This window comes from Zingiber officinale, chromosome 6A (genome assembly GCF_018446385.1).
Source record: "Zingiber officinale cultivar Zhangliang chromosome 6A, Zo_v1.1, whole genome shotgun sequence".
In the NCBI taxonomy this organism is placed as follows: Eukaryota; Viridiplantae; Streptophyta; class Magnoliopsida; order Zingiberales; family Zingiberaceae; genus Zingiber; species Zingiber officinale.
The window spans coordinates 121,878,114-121,898,514 of record NC_055997.1 but is presented as its reverse complement, the minus strand read 5'-3'; the positions used below and the strand labels follow the sequence as shown (position 1 = coordinate 121,898,514).

The 20,401-nt window shown below is 45.0% G+C and overlaps 2 protein-coding genes across 9 annotated transcripts; both read left to right on the top strand.

Moving 5' to 3' along the window:
• Positions 1-739: 739 nt before the first annotated feature.
• On the top strand, positions 740-7,666 carry LOC121997823 (ABC transporter C family member 3-like). Of its 8 annotated transcripts, none has more exons than XM_042552452.1 (11): positions 740-3,040; positions 3,542-3,628; positions 3,734-4,384; positions 4,471-4,635; positions 5,750-6,044; positions 6,137-6,180; positions 6,253-6,351; positions 6,603-6,908; positions 6,993-7,056; positions 7,163-7,402; positions 7,489-7,666. In XM_042552452.1, the coding sequence occupies exons 1-11, from the start codon at positions 740-742 to the stop codon at positions 7,608-7,610; spliced, it is 4,374 nt and encodes a 1,457-aa protein (XP_042408386.1). In that variant the 3' UTR covers positions 7,611-7,666. The 8 variants fall into 8 exon arrangements, 6 of the variants coding, with proteins under 6 accessions (XP_042408386.1, XP_042408385.1, XP_042408387.1 ...); XM_042552456.1 differs by having other exon boundaries at positions 1,799-1,941; positions 2,013-3,040; positions 6,137-6,351; XM_042552451.1 differs by having other exon boundaries at positions 6,137-6,351.
• Positions 7,667-18,900: 11,234 nt separating this feature from the next.
• Positions 18,901-19,649, top strand: LOC121995248 (proline-rich extensin-like protein EPR1). Its single transcript, XM_042549033.1, has 2 exons — positions 18,901-19,207; positions 19,255-19,649. Exons 1-2 carry the CDS (start codon positions 18,901-18,903, stop codon positions 19,647-19,649), a joined length of 702 nt encoding a protein of 233 aa, XP_042404967.1.
• Positions 19,650-20,401: the final 752 nt, after the last annotated feature.

Sequence of the window (20,401 nt, the reverse complement as noted above, 5' to 3'; positions counted from 1 at the left end):
GTATAATTTTGGCCGTTAAATAAAATATTTAAATTGTTTAAAAACTATAATATTATTTTTTTAATGATCAATAGCCCGTATTTATTAAAACTTTTTTATTGAGTTTTTTAATTTTACTAATCTTGTAAACTGTTTGCATTGAAGATGCTCTAAGATCCAAAGGCTTACAATTTTTCTATTCATGTCTTTGTCATTGTAAAATTTAGGGTCATTTTGTAAAATCGAAGGATTGTTTATATATAACATATCCACCATCTGCATATTGATATCCTCCTATTAGCTTTTCTGCCGCAGCTTCCCAAACGGATTTGAGTATTTTAATCCCTTGAATTGACCCTCGAAAATGCTGACCCTAATTAATTCCAACCTCCTATCTTTTATCCCGCAATCGACAACAACGAAAGATTCCAGTCTCCTTCTTCAATACCCGTCAACACACCCTATCGCATAGTTTCCGCTGCTCCATATTCCTGTCTCACTATTGGATACCCGCCGTCGCACCCTATCACCTTCTTTCCTTTGCTCCACATTCCCGTCTCACAATTCGATACTCGTCAACGCAGCCTGATCGCCTTCTTTCCTCTGCCCCACCATCCTCATCGTCCGCCGCGCGTTCCATAGCTTGCACCGCAAGGAGCCGCTTCCTTCTCTATATTAACCAAACACTCCTCAAGAAGCAGTAGCAGAAGAAGAACTAACCATGGGGACTGTTTCATTCGTTGCCATGCCCGCTGAAACGATGTCGTCGCTCCTGCAACCCGTCGTCGTCCATGGCTTCTTCGTCTCCATCCATCTCCTATTCCTCATCGCCTTAGCCATCTTCTGGATCAGAGCTGCCACAAAGCACGCCGGCAGCGCCAAACGAATAACAGAGCGTCGCAAGTCTCTGTTCCGGGGATTGCTGATCTCGACATGCGCCGCCGTCGGCGTGTTTTATCTTTCTCTTTGCGTGCTCACTTTTTTGTGGTACAAGGACGGACGGCGATGGCAGCGTGATCAGGCGGTCGCCCTCGGCGACGCCGCCCTCCGAGCCGTCACTTGGCTCGCCACCGCCGCTTACCTCACCGTCGGTCTCCGCTCTCCCCGATTCCCGCTTTTCCTTCGGATCTGGTGGGGATTGTTCTTGTTTGTATCGTGTTCCTCCCTCGTCGTCGATTTCGTCTACCTGAAAAAACGAGCTGTTTTGTCGATTCCCGCATGGGTGTTTGATATCGGTTCCGCCTTCACGGCTCTTATTATGACTTTCGCCGCCTTCTTTGGGAACACCCGTGACGCGGAAGGGGTGTCTAATGTCGAGGAGCCGCTGTTAAACGGCGTCTCTGCAAATGCAGAGAGTGTCACAGGGAACATCTCCTTGTTCGCTAATGCTGGGTTCCTCAGCTCACTCACCTTCTATTGGATCGGCCCGCTGCTCGCCGTCGGCAACCGGAAAATCCTAGACCTCGCCGACGTGCCGCAGCTGGAGGCACGCGATAGTATTAACGGTGTCTTTCCCATCTTCAAAAGCAACCTCGACTCCTGCTCCATCACAGGCGGCACTTCAACCGTAACGGCATTCCAGCTGGCGACGGCGTTGCTCCTCACCACGTGGCAGCAAGTGGTGGTCACGGCCATTTATGCGATCGTGTACACCTTCGCCACCTACGTGGGCCCCTACCTTATCGACTTCCTCGTTCGCTACCTCAACGGCGACCCTTTGTTCGCCGGCGCCGGCTACTGGCTGGTGGCAGCCTTCATCGCGGGGAAGCTCCTGGAGTGTCTCTCGCAGCGCCACTGGTTCTTCCGGTTACAGCAAGCCGGGTTCAGAACCCGCGCCGCCCTCGTCGCCGTGATCTACCAAAAGGGGCTCATCCTGTCGAGTCGGTCGAAGCAGAGCCGGTCCAGCGGCGAGGTCATCAACCTGATGAGCGTCGACGCCGACCGAATCGGTCTCTTCAGCTGGTACATGCATGATCTCTGGATTGTTCCGTTGCAGGTCGCGCTCGCCTTGCTCATATTGTACGCCAATTTAGGCCTCGCTTCTATCGCCTCTCTGGTGGCCACGGTCCTTGTAATGCTGGCCAATGTGCCCCTCGGGAAGATGCAGGAGAAGTACCAGGACAAGGTGATGGAGTGCAAGGATACGAGAATGAAGGCGACGTCGGAGATCTTGAGGAACATGAGAATTCTCAAGCTGCAAGGATGGGAGATGAGGTTCTTGTCAAAAATAATCAAGCTGAGGGAGAACGAGGAAAGCTGGTTGAAGAAGTTCGTCTACACGTCGGCCATGACAACCTTTGTCTTCTGGGGCGCGCCGATTTTTGTGGCAGTGATCACTTTTGGATTCTGCATGCTTGCGGGGATTCCCTTATCATCAGGGAAGGTTCTGTCGGCGCTGGCGACTTTTAGAGTGTTGCAAGAGCCCATCTACAACCTGCCTGACACAATATCCATGATCGTCCAGACCAAGGTTTCTCTTGATCGAATTACTTCATTCTTACGCCTCGAAGAGTTGCACTCTGATATTTCAGAGAGGCTTCCAAGTGGCACATCGGAGATTGCAGTGGAAGTGGTAAATGGAACCTTCTCGTGGAATCACTCTTCGGATTCTCCAACCTTGAATGATTTGAACTTCAAGGTGCTCCGTGGCATGAAAGTTGCTGTTTGTGGCACTGTTGGTTCTGGGAAATCAAGCTTGTTGTCTAGCCTGTTAGGCGAGGTGCCAAAGATCTCTGGAAGTGTTAGGCTCTGTGGCACAACTGCATATGTACCACAGTCGGCTTGGATACAGAGTGGTAAAATTCAAGATAACATTTTGTTCGGTAGGGAGATGGATCATGAGAAGTATGATAAGGTGCTTGAAGCTTGCTCATTGAAGAAAGACTTGGAGATCCTGGCATTTGGAGACCAGACAGTGATAGGAGAGCGGGGCATCAACTTAAGTGGGGGACAGAAGCAAAGGATTCAGATTGCTCGGGCTCTGTACCATGATGCTGATATTTTCTTGTTTGATGATCCTTTCAGCGCTGTGGATGCTTACACAGGAACCCATCTGTTTAAGGTACACATTTTTTTCGTAATCTAATATGGTTTGACGAACTTCTATAATGGTAATGCCTCACTCATAGGCTTTAGATTAATTTTTCTAGATTAAATTTAGACTCAATATTTTACACATTATGGTTGAATAATTTCCAACTATATCCACGTTTTTCTTTTAGCAAAAATAACTCTTTGCAACTTTTATTGAAGTTTGCACACTGTCAAGTAGGGAATTACCTGCCTGAGGTTGAAAGTCTTTATCTTTAGATGAAAAAGCCTTTATCTAGGATGAGTAGGATGCATTGCTCCCTCCAACTTTAATGATCATATTGTACTTTTGTAAACTGATAGTGGAGCAATTGGCACATATCAAATTAAAAGCTGGTTTACTATAATTTCTATCTTTTTTGTGTGTGACTGTGATCTAAAATAGGAAATCCAGTCTTTTATTAGCTTAGAGATCATTAGCATGTTCATTCGAGAGTCATCTTTTTTCCCCTCATAATCTTCTGAATTGCAGGAATGCTTGCTTGGCCATCTAGCTTCAAAAACAGTAATATATGTCACCCATCAAGTGGAGTTCTTACCTTCAGCTGATCTTGTTTTGGTGAGTAATGTCCTTTTCTTTCTGTCTTCTTCTTGATTATTGCTTCATGTGATTGCTACATAGGCTTGTTAGGGAACATAACAAATGTTGCTTTCTAATCCGTAGTGCATGAAAGATGGAAGGGTTGTACAAGCAGGCAAATACTATGACATGCTAAAGTCAGGGACAGAATTTAGGGAATTGGTTGGTGCCCACAAGGATGCTTTAGCAGCACTTGACTCCATTGAGCTTGACAGTGATGCTCCCGATAACAATGCACAAGTTGGTAACACTGACACAAAAATTGGTCTAGGATCTCCCAGCCTTGGGATCAACAGCGATACACAAAATGGTAAGGCAGATGAAACATATAGCCAAAAGGGACAACTTGTTCAAGAAGAACAGAGGGAGAAAGGCCGTGTTGGATTTTGGGTCTACTGGAAATACGTAACAATGGCTTATGGAGGAGCCCTTGTTCCTCTAATTTTGTTGGCACAAGTTTTGTTTCAAGTACTACAGATTGGAAGCAATTATTGGATGGCTTGGGCAGCTCCTGTCTCAGAAGATGAGCAACCTCCTGTTACTGGATCAATGCTCATCTATGTTTATGTTGCACTGGCTGTTGGCAGTTCCTTTTGTATACTTATGAGAGCTATGCTTCTTGTAACAGCTGGATACAAGACAGCAACAATTTTATTTAACAAGCTGCATAACTGCATTTTCCGTGCACCTATGTCGTTCTTTGATTCCACCCCAAGTGGTCGTATCCTTAATAGAGTATGTAATTTCATAAATCATCCTAGTAGTGTTTTGTTTGCCATGTGTAATAATACCTCATCACTCTTTTCACCTTTATTTTGTAGGCATCAACAGATCAAAATGCCGTTGATACCGATATTCCTACCCGAATTGGTGCAGTTGCATTTAATTTCATTCAACTTGTTGGGATAGTTGCAGTTATGTCGCAAGTTGCATGGCAAGTATTCATTGTCTTTATTCCTGTGATTGCCACCTGCCTTTGGTATCAGGTACTTGTTTCCCCAATTAAGGTTGCTTTCTTCTATTTGTTCTGTGATTTTAGTAGTTCAATCAAATGTTTCACAAAATTTACAATGGTCTAACACAGGACAACAAATGTCCAAAATCTGCCTAGAAATTTGACATTATGACAATTATATTGATTTATAGACTTCAAAGACAGACAAGAATATACAGCCAATCCAAAATAATTAAAACAATCAAGACTTGGCTTCTTGCTGATGATGTTGTTCAAGAACATGAACCTAGATTCTATTCCTCAACTTACTAAACCCATGTAACTTTTAGGAAAAGATAGGCATCTGAGGTTTCCATAACCTATTCCTAAACAAATATACCTTTCTGTTTTTGCTTTATTAAGTTGAACAGTTGCTCTAAAGTTGGCCCATGGTGAACACAATCTAAGATTTATAGTTGTTAAAATTGATTGGCTAACCATTTACCCCTAAACTTCGAGTTGTTAGGAAAGTGACTGATTTGTTTTATATAATATTTGACATTTCCTTTCATGTGTAGATGATTGTATTTCACTTGACTGATTCTAACTCAACATATGAATTGATTAGAGAAATTGTTTTTGACATTGGTAGAAATTGAAATGTATACCTTCTACTGTAATATCATGTGAAATTTGATTGACTAACCATTTGCCCCCAAAACTCAAGCTATTATGAAAGAAACCAATTATATTCTTATATTCATTACCTTTTTGTGTGCATGGGTAGGACCACGTATTTCTGCATGGCTTTGGTCTCTTGAAAATCAAACTATTTAATCCTCAAGGACTGCTATAAGTCAGAAAGTGTGTTCTAGGACATGGGTGCTATTTTGTTGATCACTTGATTCTTTTCCTCTCTATACATTATGACACTTCTAGGCTAATAGGCAAATGATAGCTTTAACAGAAACAAGAAATGGATGAAACTTGTGGAGCCCACTAGGCTCTTTTATTGTTTTGCTCCCAGTTCTTACGATTTGGATTATCTTTTTCCATCAGATTTAGGTTAATCACAACGATGACAATTTCAATAACTCTGATATGCTGTTATTTCCTCTCATTAATGTTCGCTTGCTGATCATGTATTTTCCCTTCTATTGTCAAAGAACTATTACATAGGTACAGCCCGAGAACTGTCTAGGTTGAATGGTGTTTGCAAAGCTCCAATCATACAACATTTCTCGGAATCCCTGTCTGGATCAACAACTATTAGAAGCTTTGATCAGAATCAAAGATTTATAAACACTAATTTCAACCTATCAGATCAGTTTTCTAGACCAAAGTTTCACACAGCCGCTGCAATGCAATGGCTTTCCCTTCGTTTGGATATGTTGTCGTCAGTTATGTTTGCTTTTTCTTTACTTTTCCTAATCTCCATGCCAAGAGGGGTGATTGACCCTGGTAATTTCCTAGCAGACAGTTCAATTCTATGTTATTCAAGTACATGTGATATTAATTTCTACCATTTTGGGTTGGCATCCTCTTCCTCTCAGGTATTTCTGGCCTTGCTGTCACATATGGACTTAATCTTAATAAGGTACTATCTTGGGTCATAAGGAATCTCTGTCAACTTGAAAATCTAATGATATCTGTTGAGCGAATACTGCAGTACACTGCCATTGACAGTGAACCACCTTTGTCAATAGAATCAAATAAACTAGACTCAAGTTGGCCATGCATTGGAGAAATTGAACTTCATAATTTGCAGGTACAGGTGACACCAAACTTATGTGACACTAGTTCTTTCTAGTTTCCTCCATGTAATTCTGGTTTGTGGCTTCTTCTTGTCGATTGTTAGAGTTATATATGATCGTCAATAGTATTTTCATATTTTTATTGATCAGTCTCTTCTTTTTTTCTCCAGATGGAAATAGATTTAATTCTAATTTGTGACTTCTTGTCGATTGTTAAGTGTAGATATTTGTTGATCCTATCTTATTCCATGATTTGATGATTCAGGTTCGCTATAGACAAAATATGCCTCTGGTATTGAGAGGCCTGACTTGTACTTTTCCTGGAGGAATGAAAACTGGGATTGTTGGTAGAACTGGCAGTGGGAAATCTACTCTAATACAAGCACTCTTCCGCATAATTGATCCAACCGTCGGCCATATAGTTATTGATGGGATTGACATTTCCACGGTAGGACTTCACGATCTAAGATCAAGATTAAGCATAATCCCACAAGACCCAACGATGTTTGAGGGAACTGTTCGCAGCAACCTAGACCCACTTGAGGAGTACAAAGATGAAGAGATATGGAAGGTGATTTGTCTTCGCTCATGGCTTGCTCTCAGTTGTTTATTCAGCCTGCAAAACTGTTGATCTAATTCAATGAAAATGTTTTAGGCCTTGGATAGCTGTCAGCTTGGGGAGGAAGTGAGGAAGAAAGAACTAAAGCTCGACTCGGAAGGTAAAAGACCTTCACAATTAGATATAGTTGCTTATCATGCTTTTGGCTTAAGACTCCTTCACAATTGAGTTAAGCCTATATTTGCTATCTAACCCAATCTTTCCAGTGAGTGAAAATGGAGAAAATTGGAGCGTGGGGCAACGTCAGCTTGTTTGTTTGGGTAGGGTGATCCTGAAAAAAAGTAAGGTGTTGGTTCTTGATGAAGCAACAGCTTCGGTCGATACTGCTACAGACAGTGTGATCCAGAGAACCCTGCGGCAGCAGTTTTCAGAATCTACTGTGATCACTATCGCGCATAGGATAACATCTGTTCTCGATAGTGATATGGTTATACTTCTAGATAATGGTCAGTAAGCTAATTATTCATATTCTTCCTTATACTCAAGTTTACCTCATTCATCATCTCAGATGCAATTTCTTCTCTTTAACCAGGAGTCATTGTGGAGCATGACCCACCGGCAAGATTGTTGGAAAACAAGTCATCTTTATTTGCGAAACTCGTTGCAGAGTATACGATGAGATCTAGTTCAAGTTTTGAAGATCTCACAACTTGAAAAACTATGTTAATCCTGACATATCAAAAATTTAATAAATTTCATATATTCTCTTATAGTTCTAAGCTTATTTTTTGTCAACTAACTTTCATGTGATCTCACTGTAAGAACAAGGAGTGATATAGCCTAGTTTTTGTTTTCTACTAGAAAATTTAAAAAATAAAATGCATAGTTTTAAGACTAAAAATTTGGTAGAAATTCTATTAAATTTTCAATAAGCAGGAAAAAAAGATATAGATTCTATATGGCCTTGTGTGTAGCTTCTAGGTTTATTATACATGTACCATTTGAACCTAGGAATATTAGGTGGATTATAAGGCAGCTGCAGTTTGATTGCCAAATTCCAAAAGATAGAATCAATTGCACACCTTAGACAAAAATCAAAAAAGGTAGAGCACTAGTGGCAGTGGTGAGTATCTAGTATATATAAACTTTGAGATTACCATTGCTATCATGCTCTTGCCACATTACATGAGACTAATTCTTTTCACTAATATTCTTTTGACCTTTTGTTAAGCAAGCTGGCAAAAAGAACTGCAGATAAAAGTGATTGACTCTTCTAAAAAGTCAACACTTGGATGCAAATACAATAATAATAATGATCAAACCTTATTCTACTAGATAGGATCAATTATAGATCCTTTTATATCATTGAACTCTATATCCTACTATATTATCATCTATATTTAAATAAATTTTATCTTACTTTTTTTTATTATTAACCAAATCTTTTTTTGATTTTCCTCATTTGATATATGTGTTTATCATAATTTCACATTACCTAACTGGAGCACTTATTAGTCGTTTAAGTACATAGTACCATCTTAAACGTGTTTCTTGGAGTTTTGTCTCAATACATGCAACTCCGTCTCTCTAATGCTCTCATTTTTTATTTTGTTCATTTTCATATGCCCACGCATCCATATTAATATCCTCATTTCTGTAACTCTCATCTTCTGCTCATATGCTCGAGTCATAGTCCAATATTCCGCTCCATATAATATATCAGGTCTAACTGCGATTTTGTAGAACTTTTCTTTTAAGTTTTAGAGGTATTTTAGGTCAGATAAAACACCTGAAGCTCTCATCCATTTCAACAATCTTACTTGTATTCTATATAAGACATCTTTCTCAATCTCTCTATCATTTTGTAAAAATAATCTTAAATATTTAAAATTCTCGATTCCAGGTAACTCATCATCTTCTATCTTAATAATTGTCTCATTACGTTTAATATTGTTAAATTTAAATTCCATATATTATGTCTTTATTCTACTAAGCCTAAAATAGTTCCCTTTTAGTGTTTTCTACCAAAATTCTAATTTAGCATTTACTCTTTCATGTATTTTGTAATATACCCAATATATATATATATATATATATATATATATATATATATATATATATATTGAAGATATGCTGCGCACCGCACAGTGCGCGCGCAGCATATCAGAATTTTTTTTATTATTTTTTTTCAATTTTGAATTAAAAAATTTAATATTTTCTTAGATAAATCCTAATATATAAATATATACTCCTAAACATACTACAATACTCTATAAATACTTAAATTTATTTTTAATTATTTTTTTCCTAAATACTATAATTCAATTGGGAAATCTGAACCCTAGAGATAAAATCTTAAAAACAAAAATAGCTTACAAATTATAACCCAACTAGGAAACATCAATCCTAAAATAAAATCTTACATAAATATTTTAATTATTTTTTAATTTTTTTTTAAAAAAATAAAAACATCTAATAGAATTTAAATATGAAAATAGCGAAAATAATTGATAATAAATAAAGAAATAAATATAAAAGAGTTTAATGTGAATTTTAGAAAAATTTTAATATTTTTATAGACTTTTAAGAAGTCGTTTTAGTTTAAAATACTGAGAGTTGATTGAAATATAAACCTAGGTTTTAATTATTTGAAACTAAGTTTTAATTAGAAACACATCGTCACCTACCTTCCCCACGCGCGTGATGCCGTGGCTCGACAAACGATGTCGTTTGCACCACCTCCCCGTCGCCGCCCCACTGCCGGCCATCCGAGAGGTCTGTGACCGTCGCAAAGGCCAGTTGCGTCCACTGTCCTCTTCGTGTCTCGCCTTAACACGTGCGGCGTTTCCGCCGTGAGGATGACGACGACGACGCCCAGTGCCTCCCCTGCTCCAACACCGATGTCAGCTGTAGCCGATTCTCACCCAGACCAAGCAGTTGCAATCATGTTCCCGACCCTCAATGCAACTCCTTGTGCTGCCGTCGAAGCGCTGTCGCTGCAGCATGCCGCATCGTCTTTGTTGAGCTTACAACGCTGGTTGTTGCCAACCATCGCCGCACTACTCCTACCATGTTGATCTCGTCCGGAATATGAGTCGGATGAAGGCGGGCCTTGATGTACTGGAAGTTGACGGAAAGTCGTCGCGGTGTCTGATCTACCTGGCACCCCTCGGAAAGGTTCGCATGGGCGAATGACGAAGGAAGATGACCAGGATGATGACACTACGACTCTGCGCAAATTTAGACGAGTCCCCGAGTCGTTAGAGACTAGAAACCAGGGAAAAAGGTCCCGGGTCAGACCTTCCGACGCTCAAGTCAGGTACTTTTTCCCCAGAAAACACAGAGAAAGGACGAAAAGTAAAGACTAGCGAGAAATGACGAATCAACGTACTTGCATAAGGGACAAAGCATCCCTTTTTATACTGCAACGGATGTTTCTGAGGTCTGACGGGTGTCAGGGAATGTCGGTTGTCAGGTTTTGTCTGGCGGTGAATGACACGCGACACCTCCTCATAGGCTGACGACATAACCAAAGGAGTAATGATCCCCGACTGTTAGCATATTCCCTGACACACTAATTATTCTCTGACAGGTAGTTACGATTCCCTGGCTTGCTTGTCCTGCAGTGCTTGGACGCTAGGTCTGCATTCCGCGGTCTGTACTCCGACCTGCTTCTGTCCGCTTTTATCCATGGCCTGTACGTTCCAACATGTATGCCAGGTCTGTATCCCGACCTGCTTTTGTCCGCTGTTATCCATGGCCTGTACGTTTCGACCTGTACGCCAGGTCTGTATCCCGACCTGCTTCTGTCCGCTGTTATCCATGGCCTGTACGTTTCGACCTATATGCCAGGCATGTATCCCGACCTGCTTCCGTCCGCTGTTATCCATGACATGTACGTCCCGACCTGCATGTCAGGTTTGTATTCCGACCCGCTTCTGTTTACTGTTATCCATGACTTCTACGTTCCGACCTGCATGCCAGGTCTGTATTCCGACCCGCATCTGTTCATTGTTATCCATGACTTCTACGTTCCGACCTGCACGCCAGGTATGTATTCCGACCCACATCTGTTCACTGCTATCCATGGCTCGAACGTCCCGACCTGTACGCCAGGTCTGTATCTTGACCTGCTTCTGTCCGCTGTTATCCATAGCCTGTACGTTCCGACCTGTACGCCAGGTCTGTATCCTGACCTGCCTCTGCTGTTATCCATGGCTTGTACGTTCCGACCTGTACGCTAGGTCTGTATCCTGACCTGCCTCTGCTGTTATCCATGCTTATACATTCTGACATGTACGCCAGGTCTATATCCTGACCTGCCTCTGCTATTATCCATGGCTTGTACGTTCTGACCTGTACGCCAGGTCTGTATCCTGACCTGTCTCTGCTGTTATCCATGGCTTGTACGTTCCGACCTGTACGCCAGGTCTGTATCCTGACCTGCCTCTGCTGTTATCCATGGCTTGTACGTTCCAACCTGTACGATAGGTCTGTATCTTGATCTGCTTCTGCCCATCATTATCCATGGCCTGTACGTTCCGACCTGCACGCCAGGTCTGTATCCCGACATGCTTCTGTCCGCTGTTATCCATGGCCTATACGTTCTGACCTGCACGCCAGACCTGTTCTGTGCCATAGGCCTTCCCTTCCTAGCCTTTGCCTGGCCCGTGGGCTCAGTCCTTAGCTGTGCTTGGCCCGTGGGCCCAGTTCTTGATCGCTATCGAGGCTGGATATTGTCCGACTTGTAATCCTATCCTTTGACTGCACCGTCAGCTGAGACTTTGACCCTGGCCACGCAAGGTTGACTTATGACTTCCACGTAAGCTTGACTTCTGACCAGCCACGGAGGCTAGATTCTAACCAGCCACGGAGGCTGGACTTTTGACCTCAACGTAAGCTTGACTTCTGACCAGCCACGGAGGCTGGACTTCTGACCAGCCACGGAGGCTGGACTTCTGACCTCCACGTAAATTTGACTTCTGACCATTTTAAAGTCTTGACTCCTAACCACATCATCTTACTGACCCCACGACAATGCACCGTATCACAAGCCTCCCCCTCAAGTCTAGTCGAAGGAGGCTCTAGTTCGACTGACTAGACCCAAGTCCCTTTGTTACCTGACCTGGTTCTCGTGCCTCTATCGACTTGTTTTCCATCTATCTTCTGTAGAATTTCTCGCCGTCCTAGGAGATAACCGGGCTCATTCTATGCATATGTTGACTCCTCAACTTCTGAGCATACTCTTTTCCTATAAATGTTACACTGTTTTCCAAGCGTCTACTCAAGTTCCGAGGAAATTCCTTCACCTTCTTCTCCCTTATAAAAGGTCCGAGCATACCCTTCTCCTCTTTACCTCAAGCTATCCTCTTGTTAATAAAGCATCAAGCCTCCATGGAACCTGTAATGGAATCCAACGAATTTGCTTCGTTGCTTCAACAAACTGCCCATTTGACAGAATTATTGGCTCAGAAAGAAGAAACGTTGCTGGAGATGACTGCGAGCAGAGATCTTCAAGCGTCCCTTACTCATGAAATGAAAAACCTCTGGTTGGCCACCAAATCCAGAACCCGGGCCGAAATTGCTCTCAAGCTGAAAGCTCAATCGGACTTTCAGAGCCAAGTTCACTATATTATCTATTTGAGGATGAAACATGAGGACGAGGTGACTCTCCTAAAAGAGGAAGGACGGATTAAAGATGAGACTATTGAGCGACTGAAGCGCGCTATCGATCTTATCAAGGAAGATCTAACTAGAGCTCAAGCTCATCTGTCCAAGAAGGATCAAGCCTCTGGATCTGGTAGCAATGTAAACTCTTAAAAAATGTTCCTCTTGTTATCGAAATAAAGCATGCTTCTTGGATTTCGTTCAAGATGTAGCCCCCTGTCCTCTGGTTCTGATGTTGATATGTTTCTATAAAGCACCTGCATTTTTCTTGGTATTTCTAATAAAAATAATAAAGATAACTTGCTTACCCTATCTTCCTCTTACCTCATAATATATGAACCCCCGGCTGGAGCAACTGAGACGCTTGAGAATGGGCCTGTGACTTGAGAATGTGCCTGCGAAATTTCAAATTTAGCAAAAACCCTTGAAATATGGCTTACTGACCAGTCAGGCATGAGAACTTGGCTTGTTGCATTTTGCTTCGGTGAATATAAGGAGTACTGACCGAGAAAATCATTGCACTGACCGGGAAGGTCATTGGGCGTGAGAGCATAGCTCACTTAAAACTCGCACTGGGGCGAGAATCTGGGACCCGACCTGAACGATCGTTGGGAGTGAGAGCAGGCTCACTTATAACTCGCACTGGGGCGAGAGTCTGTGACCCGACCTGGACGGTCGTTGGGCGTGAGAGCATGCTCACTTATAACTCGTACTGGGGCGAGAGTCTGGGACCCGACCTGGACGGTCGTTGGGCGTGAGAGCATGCTCACTTATAACTCGCACTGGGGCGAGAGTCTGGGACCCGACCTGGACGGTCGTTGGGCGTGAGAGCATGCTCACTTATAACTCGCACTGGGGCGAGAGTCTGGGACCGGGACGGTCGTTGGGCGTGAGCATGCTCACTTATAACTCTCACCGGGCGAGAGTTCGGGACCCGACCGAGCCGTCTGGAGAGCATGCTCACTTATAACTCGTGATGGGGCGAGAGTTTGGGACCCGACCCGGACGGTCGTTGGGCGTGAGCAGACTCACTTATAACTCGGACCGGGCGAGTGGGACCCGACACGGGCGGTGGGCGTGAGCATGCTCACTTATAACTCGCACTGAGGCGAGAGTCTGGGACCCGACCTGGACGGTCGTTGGGCGTGAGAGCATGCTCACTTATAACTTTCACTGGAGCGAGAGTCTGGGACCCGACCTGGACGGTCGTTGGGTGTGAGAGCAGACTCACTTATAACTCGCACTAGGGCGAGAGTCTGGGACCTGACCTAGACGATCGTTGGGCGTGAGAGCATGCTTACTTATAACTCGCACTGGGGCGAGAGTCTGGGACCCGACCTGGACGGTCGTTGGGCATGAGAGCATGCTCACTTATAACTCGCACTGGGGCGAGAGTCTGGGACCCGACCTGGATGGTCGTTGGGCGTGAGAGCATGCTCACTTATAACTCGCGCCGGGACGAGAGTCTGGGATGACTGACCGAGACTTCTTAGGAAAGTCTGTTCAGGAATAGATGTTGCCGACTTGGAGGTGAGTTCCTAACCAGGGGTAAGTTCCCGACCGGGGGTAAGTTACCGACCGGGGATGAATTCCCGACCAGGGATTGCTTAAAGGGGCCGCTTTGACCTTGTCTGTAGTCAAGAGATATACAATATCAGACGTATTGTTAAGATAAAAAAATATTAAAATCTTAGTTAGCCCTCAAGAAAATGACACCATGTAGTCTTGCAACATTCAAATTTATTTCCCTCCAATTTTCTTCGCCGCTTCCCGAGAAAATCGCATGTCAGACGCTTCCGTACGCCCGCTTTCTCTCATGATTTCCTTATCACGTCTATCATTAATACACTTCCTAGGGGGGTGACACCTGTCCCACGCCTTTATTGCTTACGCCGTATAATGTCGCCGATTCAACTCCTTTTTGTACACAACTCCCCACAAGAGTATGTCGTTCCATGATCAGACGACATTGGGCGCTTTACCCAAAAATATACTCGACTCATCTTTCGATATTCCCTAGGAAAACCCACTTTATAATCCCTAAAGGCAGTCCGCCGTCATCACCTTGAGCGTTTCTCTTTCTTTCGCCACCTTGTTGTTTTGCTGTCTCTGGTGCCTTAGCCTTTCCCCGTCTCAACTCTTTACGCCCGGTGTTCTTCCCCTTTCGACTGACTTCTTCTTCAACCTTCCTTACTTTAATAATGGCAGATGGTAAGACTTCCTTTTGGTATTCTTGTTACATTTCTGATATAGACGACCATGACTTGTCCGTAATCCAATCTAACATGAGACTTAGCGAGGATTATGAACTTCGAGTCCCCACACCCAGCGAACATCCCGCAAACCCTCCTGAAGGCTTCATGACTGTTTTTTAAGGACTAGCTTTTAGAAGGCCTTAGTTTCCCTATATATCCATTCATCTCCTCCCTGAGCTAGTACTTTGGTATCTGCCCCTCTCAATTTGCTCCCAACTTCTTCAGAGCCATATGTGGCACTGTCATTCTATGTCGCATATATCAAATCCCCTTGACCGTTCAACTATTTCATCACTTTTATTTCTTCAAACGCTCTGAACCAGGGGTATTCATGGTACAGGCTAGACCTGGTTATAAGTTCTTTTCTGACATGTCTTCTTCTAACAAAGGGTGGAAATCTCGTTTCTTCTTTATTAGATTACCTGATCCCTTGGTCGAGCCGACCCAATGACGCTCTGACATTCCTTCCAATCTTCCTATGCACCAACATCAGTCTTCATGCGACGTCGCTTTAGAAAAATTTCAAGGCATGAGCGTTCGCTTGTCTATAATACTGTTGGAAGGCTTTTTGTATTCTTTCGGGCTCAGCCCAATTCAGGCAGAGATAGGGGCTCCTTTAGGTAAGACCCTGTTTTCCTTCTTGCTATTCTTCGCTAACTGAGGTATCTTTCTTTTACTTTGCAGAGGCCGTTATGCTTAGGACCTATTCTTCAAATATAAAACAACAATCTCTCGCCGTTTTGAGAGCTCTGAGTGTGGAGCTTAAACAAGGCTTGGCTGCTTCCTCACAATCTGCCCCTTCTGCCTCACAAGCTGCCCCTTCTGTCTCACAGTCTGCCCCATCGGCGCCAGCCCGGGTGGAAGCTTCCCCCACTCTTCCTTTGGATGTTGCCTCGATGGAAGACCCTGCCACCTTGGACCAGGCCGAGGAAGAACGAGCTGCGTCTCTCCCTCCCGCTAAATGACTACGCCTTCAACGCAAAAGGAAGAGGGTTATTCCCGCGGTTCAGGCGTCTCCTCCTCCTATTCCTTCTGGCCAGCGTTCATCCGCAACCTCTCAATCTTCCGAGGCAAAGGCTATTACTCCCGACCGGGAGATGACTCTGGGACCAGAGGTGCCCACCCTGTCGCCCAGAATATCAGCCTAAACACCCGATCGGGCTCTGACTCCTGATCAGGCCTCTCTTCCTGCTCAGGCCTTCTCTCCTGGGCAGATCCCTTTTCCTGTATTAGACCAGCCCGGGAGCTCGACCACTGTGTCCGCCTCACTTCCTGTAGCCGCTCCGACCTCCACCTCTCGATCCTAGGGGAAAATCCCCAAAAAGTATGCTTTCACCACCTCTTAGTGGCTGCCCTCCTCCGTCGGGCCCGATGCCGCCGAAGAAACTGCAGAAGAGGCTCCTCCCACTGTTGGCCTGGTTCAGCTGCAGGGCGAGTTAGCCGCGTCCTGGCGGTCTGGCAATCGGAGGTTTTGGAACAATCTGCCGATGGAGGGACTGGATCACGCCTCTCGCCAGATAATCTCTGTGAGTTTTTCTTTTCTCAAGGCTCTTCCTCTAGAATTCCTTATAATCCTTCACTCTGCGTCTTATGCAGGCCTGCTCTACCGGCCTGGGTACGATTCAATACGCAACCAATTTGCAGAGGGAGCATGAGGAGCTGAAGGCTCGCCTTCAAGAATTGGAGCCGCCGCTTACACCTCACGATCCACTCAACTCGACACCCGGGGACCTGGCGGGGGATCTTCGATTGATTGGGGAATCTGCAGAGTCCGCTCGAAAGATCTCCCATGCAGCTTTTGATAAAATAGAGACCTTGGAAGCAGCTCTGAAGATCAGCGAGTCCAAGCTGGCTTCTGAGGGGGAGTGGCGTCGATCACTAGTGGTTGAATTGGATGAGAAGGATGCTCGGTTGACCACCCTATCCTCCGATCTGAAGAGTCTGCAAGAAACCCAAGAGACTCTTCAGAAAAACTTAACAGATGTTCAGGGTCAGCTAGCTTCCAGTGCCGACCGGGAGAAAGTCATCCAAAGTCACTGGGAGGCCAGCCAAGCAACCCTTAAATCAATGCAGGTCGATCTTTTGAAGGCTCAGGAGAATGCTTCCCAAAGTCAAAAAGATTTGTCTTTGGCCCAAGCCGATGCTGAGAAGGCCCGGGCAGAGCTGGCAAATTATCAAGCAGGAGAAGCTGATCGTCTGAGAGCGTATAGGTTATCCTACATCTCATCTCCTTTCTTTTTGAGGAAGATAGGAGGTTTGATGAACCTTATGCTATGCTGCGACGCAACCTGTGGGACTCGTCAAATGTTTGAGCAGGATCTGCTTCGCTCCGCCCCTTCAGAAAGCTTCTTGGACATTGCTCGCTTGATGAACGAGCTTCCGGCCGGGTTGTTTCCTTCCTTCAAGGATGACGACGACTTATTTCTCCTTCCTGAACCTCCTGCTAATACTGAGCCTTGATGTGGCACTGTATGTTGAACTTTGACGTGTGTCTATGTAACTAAAACATTGTCAGGACTTGTTAGCATATAGGACCCTTTAACTCTTGTGTGATATGCTATGACATGACTGCTTGTTTTTGAACTTCCCTTAGCTAATTAGTTTCTTATTACCTGGTATGTTTTCCGACCGGTATGGACTATAGCGATATGGAGGTGTACTTCGGCCTTCTAATTCAAGTGTTAGCTGATCCCGGTCGGGATATCCTTTTTTACCCCGACCTGTTTACCTTGCCTTTTTCTGCCGACCACCTTGGCTCAACCACACATCCCGGTCTGTTCTTTCCGCCTTAATCCAGCACCGGATAATACTAGAGCGGGAAAGCGAAGGTTAAGACCAGATCGGGAAAGTGAGGATTAAGAGATCATAAGGCACTTATAACTGTTGCGTATTTTCCCGAAATCCATCTCCTTGTACTTCGCGCCGACACTTTTCCAGATATACCCTTGGGAGTTATTTTCAAAGAAGATCCATCGGCCCTCTTTGCTCCCGCCAATTATTGTGGACCGGTGGATGATACCTGACTAAATTGCCCCTCCGCCCAACGGCTATAAATAATCTTCTCTCGCTTTTGCCTCCAGACTTTTCACGTCTTCTTCTTCTTCCCGCCTGAATCCATTACTACTCCTGAATCTTTGTCTTTGCGTCGATAGCTTCCCGCTTGATCTCTTCTCCTTTTGTTTCTTTTCACATGGCATCCTCCTCCTATCTGTCTTCTTTGGCGGCGATATACTTTCCTAGCTCATCCACTTTCGACGAGCTAGACCGGGATGATCTGCGATAGACCTATGGAGTTGCGGATAACGCACATGTGATCATCCCCACCGGAGTACACCAATTTGTTGCTCCTCCTGATGGATATTGCACTTTCTTTAAAGAACAATTTGTGGTCGACCTTCGTCTTCCTCTTCACCCCTTCTTTTCTGATGTGTACCACCACTTCAAAATTCCCCTGGGACAATTGACGCCGAATTCTATAAGGATCCTCTGTGGATTTGTAGTACTCTGCGACGTATGCGAGCTGTCCTGGTCCGCCCCTTTGTTCCACTGTTTTCTTCACCCTCCGGCAACAGGAAGAAGGCGCATTCCGCTTCCAGCCGCGCCTTCAGGCTACTTTTTTCTCACCCCTACAGTCTTCTGGAACGGACTGGAGGAACAAGTTCCTCTTCATTCAATTCCCCAATGAGGTAGAATGGCCCCTGCAATGGCAATCGTCACTTCCCCCGACCCCGCCACTAGGGGATTTTCATCTTGATACCTCCTATATAGAGGCTTCCTCTCGCTTGGCAGGATGGCAATTGAACTTAACACGCTTATTGTCCGAGGAATTGCTATCATATTTATGCCTGAGCTATCTTACTCCTGAGACGCCTCATTCCATGGGTAAGCTTCTCTTTTGGTTCTTTTATAACTTTATGCATTTTGTTTTACCTACTGTATCTGATCCCGTACTCTATCTTGTGCAGCTGATGTGTTAACCCGTGCCTCAGAAGTTCAGCCTCTTCCTATAAGTGATATGGAGATAATGAGGCGCGGTCGAGTTATTTTAGAAAGGAGATCGCTCCCCTACTCGACTTCGACCCATGTCGGTGTGGCTTCCCCTGCAAATCCCCAACCCCGTTTTCCTCGCAGAGCCTCATCTACTATCCGACCTGCCTCCTCTGCTCGCCCCGCTCATCCCAGGACTACACCTACATCCCAGCCTGCCGCCCCTGTTCGTCCCCGGGCCCCGCCTACAGCCCGACCCTTCACCCCGACGCCTCTTCAATCAATTAATCCTTCCCACCAACCTCCAGCCCTGGTCACGGCCGCAGTCGAAGATCAGCCAACGTACCTTACGCAAGCCCTGCCTTCAGAGAAGCTTCTCAGGCGGCTTGTCGGGCACGTTCTGTAAATGACCGCTTGAATCGTGATGCCCCTTCTTCTTCTCGGCGTAGGGTTCAGCTACCTTCCGAAGATTCTGACTCGGAGACTTCACCGCAGGGCCCCCAATCCTAGCCAAGACTCAGGTCCCTCCGCTGTTCCTCCTCCGTCACCTCCTGTTGCCACCACCACGCCTCCCATTGCAACCACTACGCCTATCCCGAGCCAGGCAGATGCTACTCCTGCTCCACCTGAGGTTCCGACCGAGTCCCCGCTAGCTAAACCTTCCACCTCGCAACAGCATCAGAGCACCGAAGCTGGCCCATCACATCGCCCTTCATCAACTACCTCACCTCCAGAGCTTTCTCATATGCCCCTTTCAGCTCCTTCTGGGTCAGCTGCTGGGCCTTCACAGCCACCACCACCCGTTCATCACTATTATCGTACCACTGCTCCTTCTGAGGCTTAGTTAAGATCATGACAGGATGTTCCCACCAACTCCTTCACAATGAAAGGTCGTTTGGCCACTTTATGGGAAGAAAGTATGCATCAGATGGAACTCTTGCCGCCCCTGCCCAGATGGATAGATTCTCTGAGCTGTATATCAAGGTAAGCTTTCATGATTGATTACCACAGCTATTATCCTCCCCGCTCTTATCAGATGTCTCCTTTATGTCCCAGGCCTGTGCAGAGTCCCTGATAATAAATCAATCCTTCCATGCTGTTCATTACCAAAATAAGGTGTTGCGGGACATGGTAACAGAGTTGGAGCTTCAATTAAATGACCCTGCGCAGGCTAGTCATGCCCTGAGAGCCGAAATAAAGGATCTGACCAAAAGGAAGACCCATCTAGAAGTATCCTTAGCGCGGGCTAACCACAAGCTTAAAGGCCTTCAAGAAGGAAAAAAGCCAGGTTGATGTCGTGCACCAGCAACACATGGATCAACAAGCTTTGGTGCATCAACGAGCCATTGACCAGCTGACCCAGAAGCACCGTGCCACCGAAACCCTGCATTCTCTCGAATTTTGTACACAAGCAGGACACCGCTTCTCCACCTCTGTTATCTTTGGTGCGGCTGGGGCTCTGCGACAACTTTACGAACAGGGCTACTTAAAGTCAGCTCCTCCTACTAAGTTTTTAGATCATGACCGGATCCTTAAAGAGATTCCGGATGATATCTTTGCTACTTTCAAATGATCATCACTGACTGTCTGTACATA

Bases quoted from the DNA above. Each gene is read 5' to 3' on its own strand.
- LOC121995248 (XM_042549033.1), top strand. From the start codon at position 18,901: ATGTCGGTGTGGCTTCCCCTGCAAATCCCCAACCCCGTTTTCCTCGCA. The intron at 19,208-19,254 runs GTAAATGACCGC...TTCTCGGCGTAG, and splicing joins CGGCTTGTCGGGCACGTTCT to GGTTCAGCTACCTTCCGAAG.
- LOC121997823 (XM_042552451.1), top strand. From the start codon at position 740: ATGTCGTCGCTCCTGCAACCCGTCGTCGTCCATGGCTTCTTCGTCTCC. The intron at 3,629-3,733 runs GTGAGTAATGTC...TCTAATCCGTAG, and splicing joins CTTCAGCTGATCTTGTTTTG to TGCATGAAAGATGGAAGGGT. The intron at 7,057-7,162 runs GTAAAAGACCTT...CAATCTTTCCAG, and splicing joins ACTAAAGCTCGACTCGGAAG to TGAGTGAAAATGGAGAAAAT.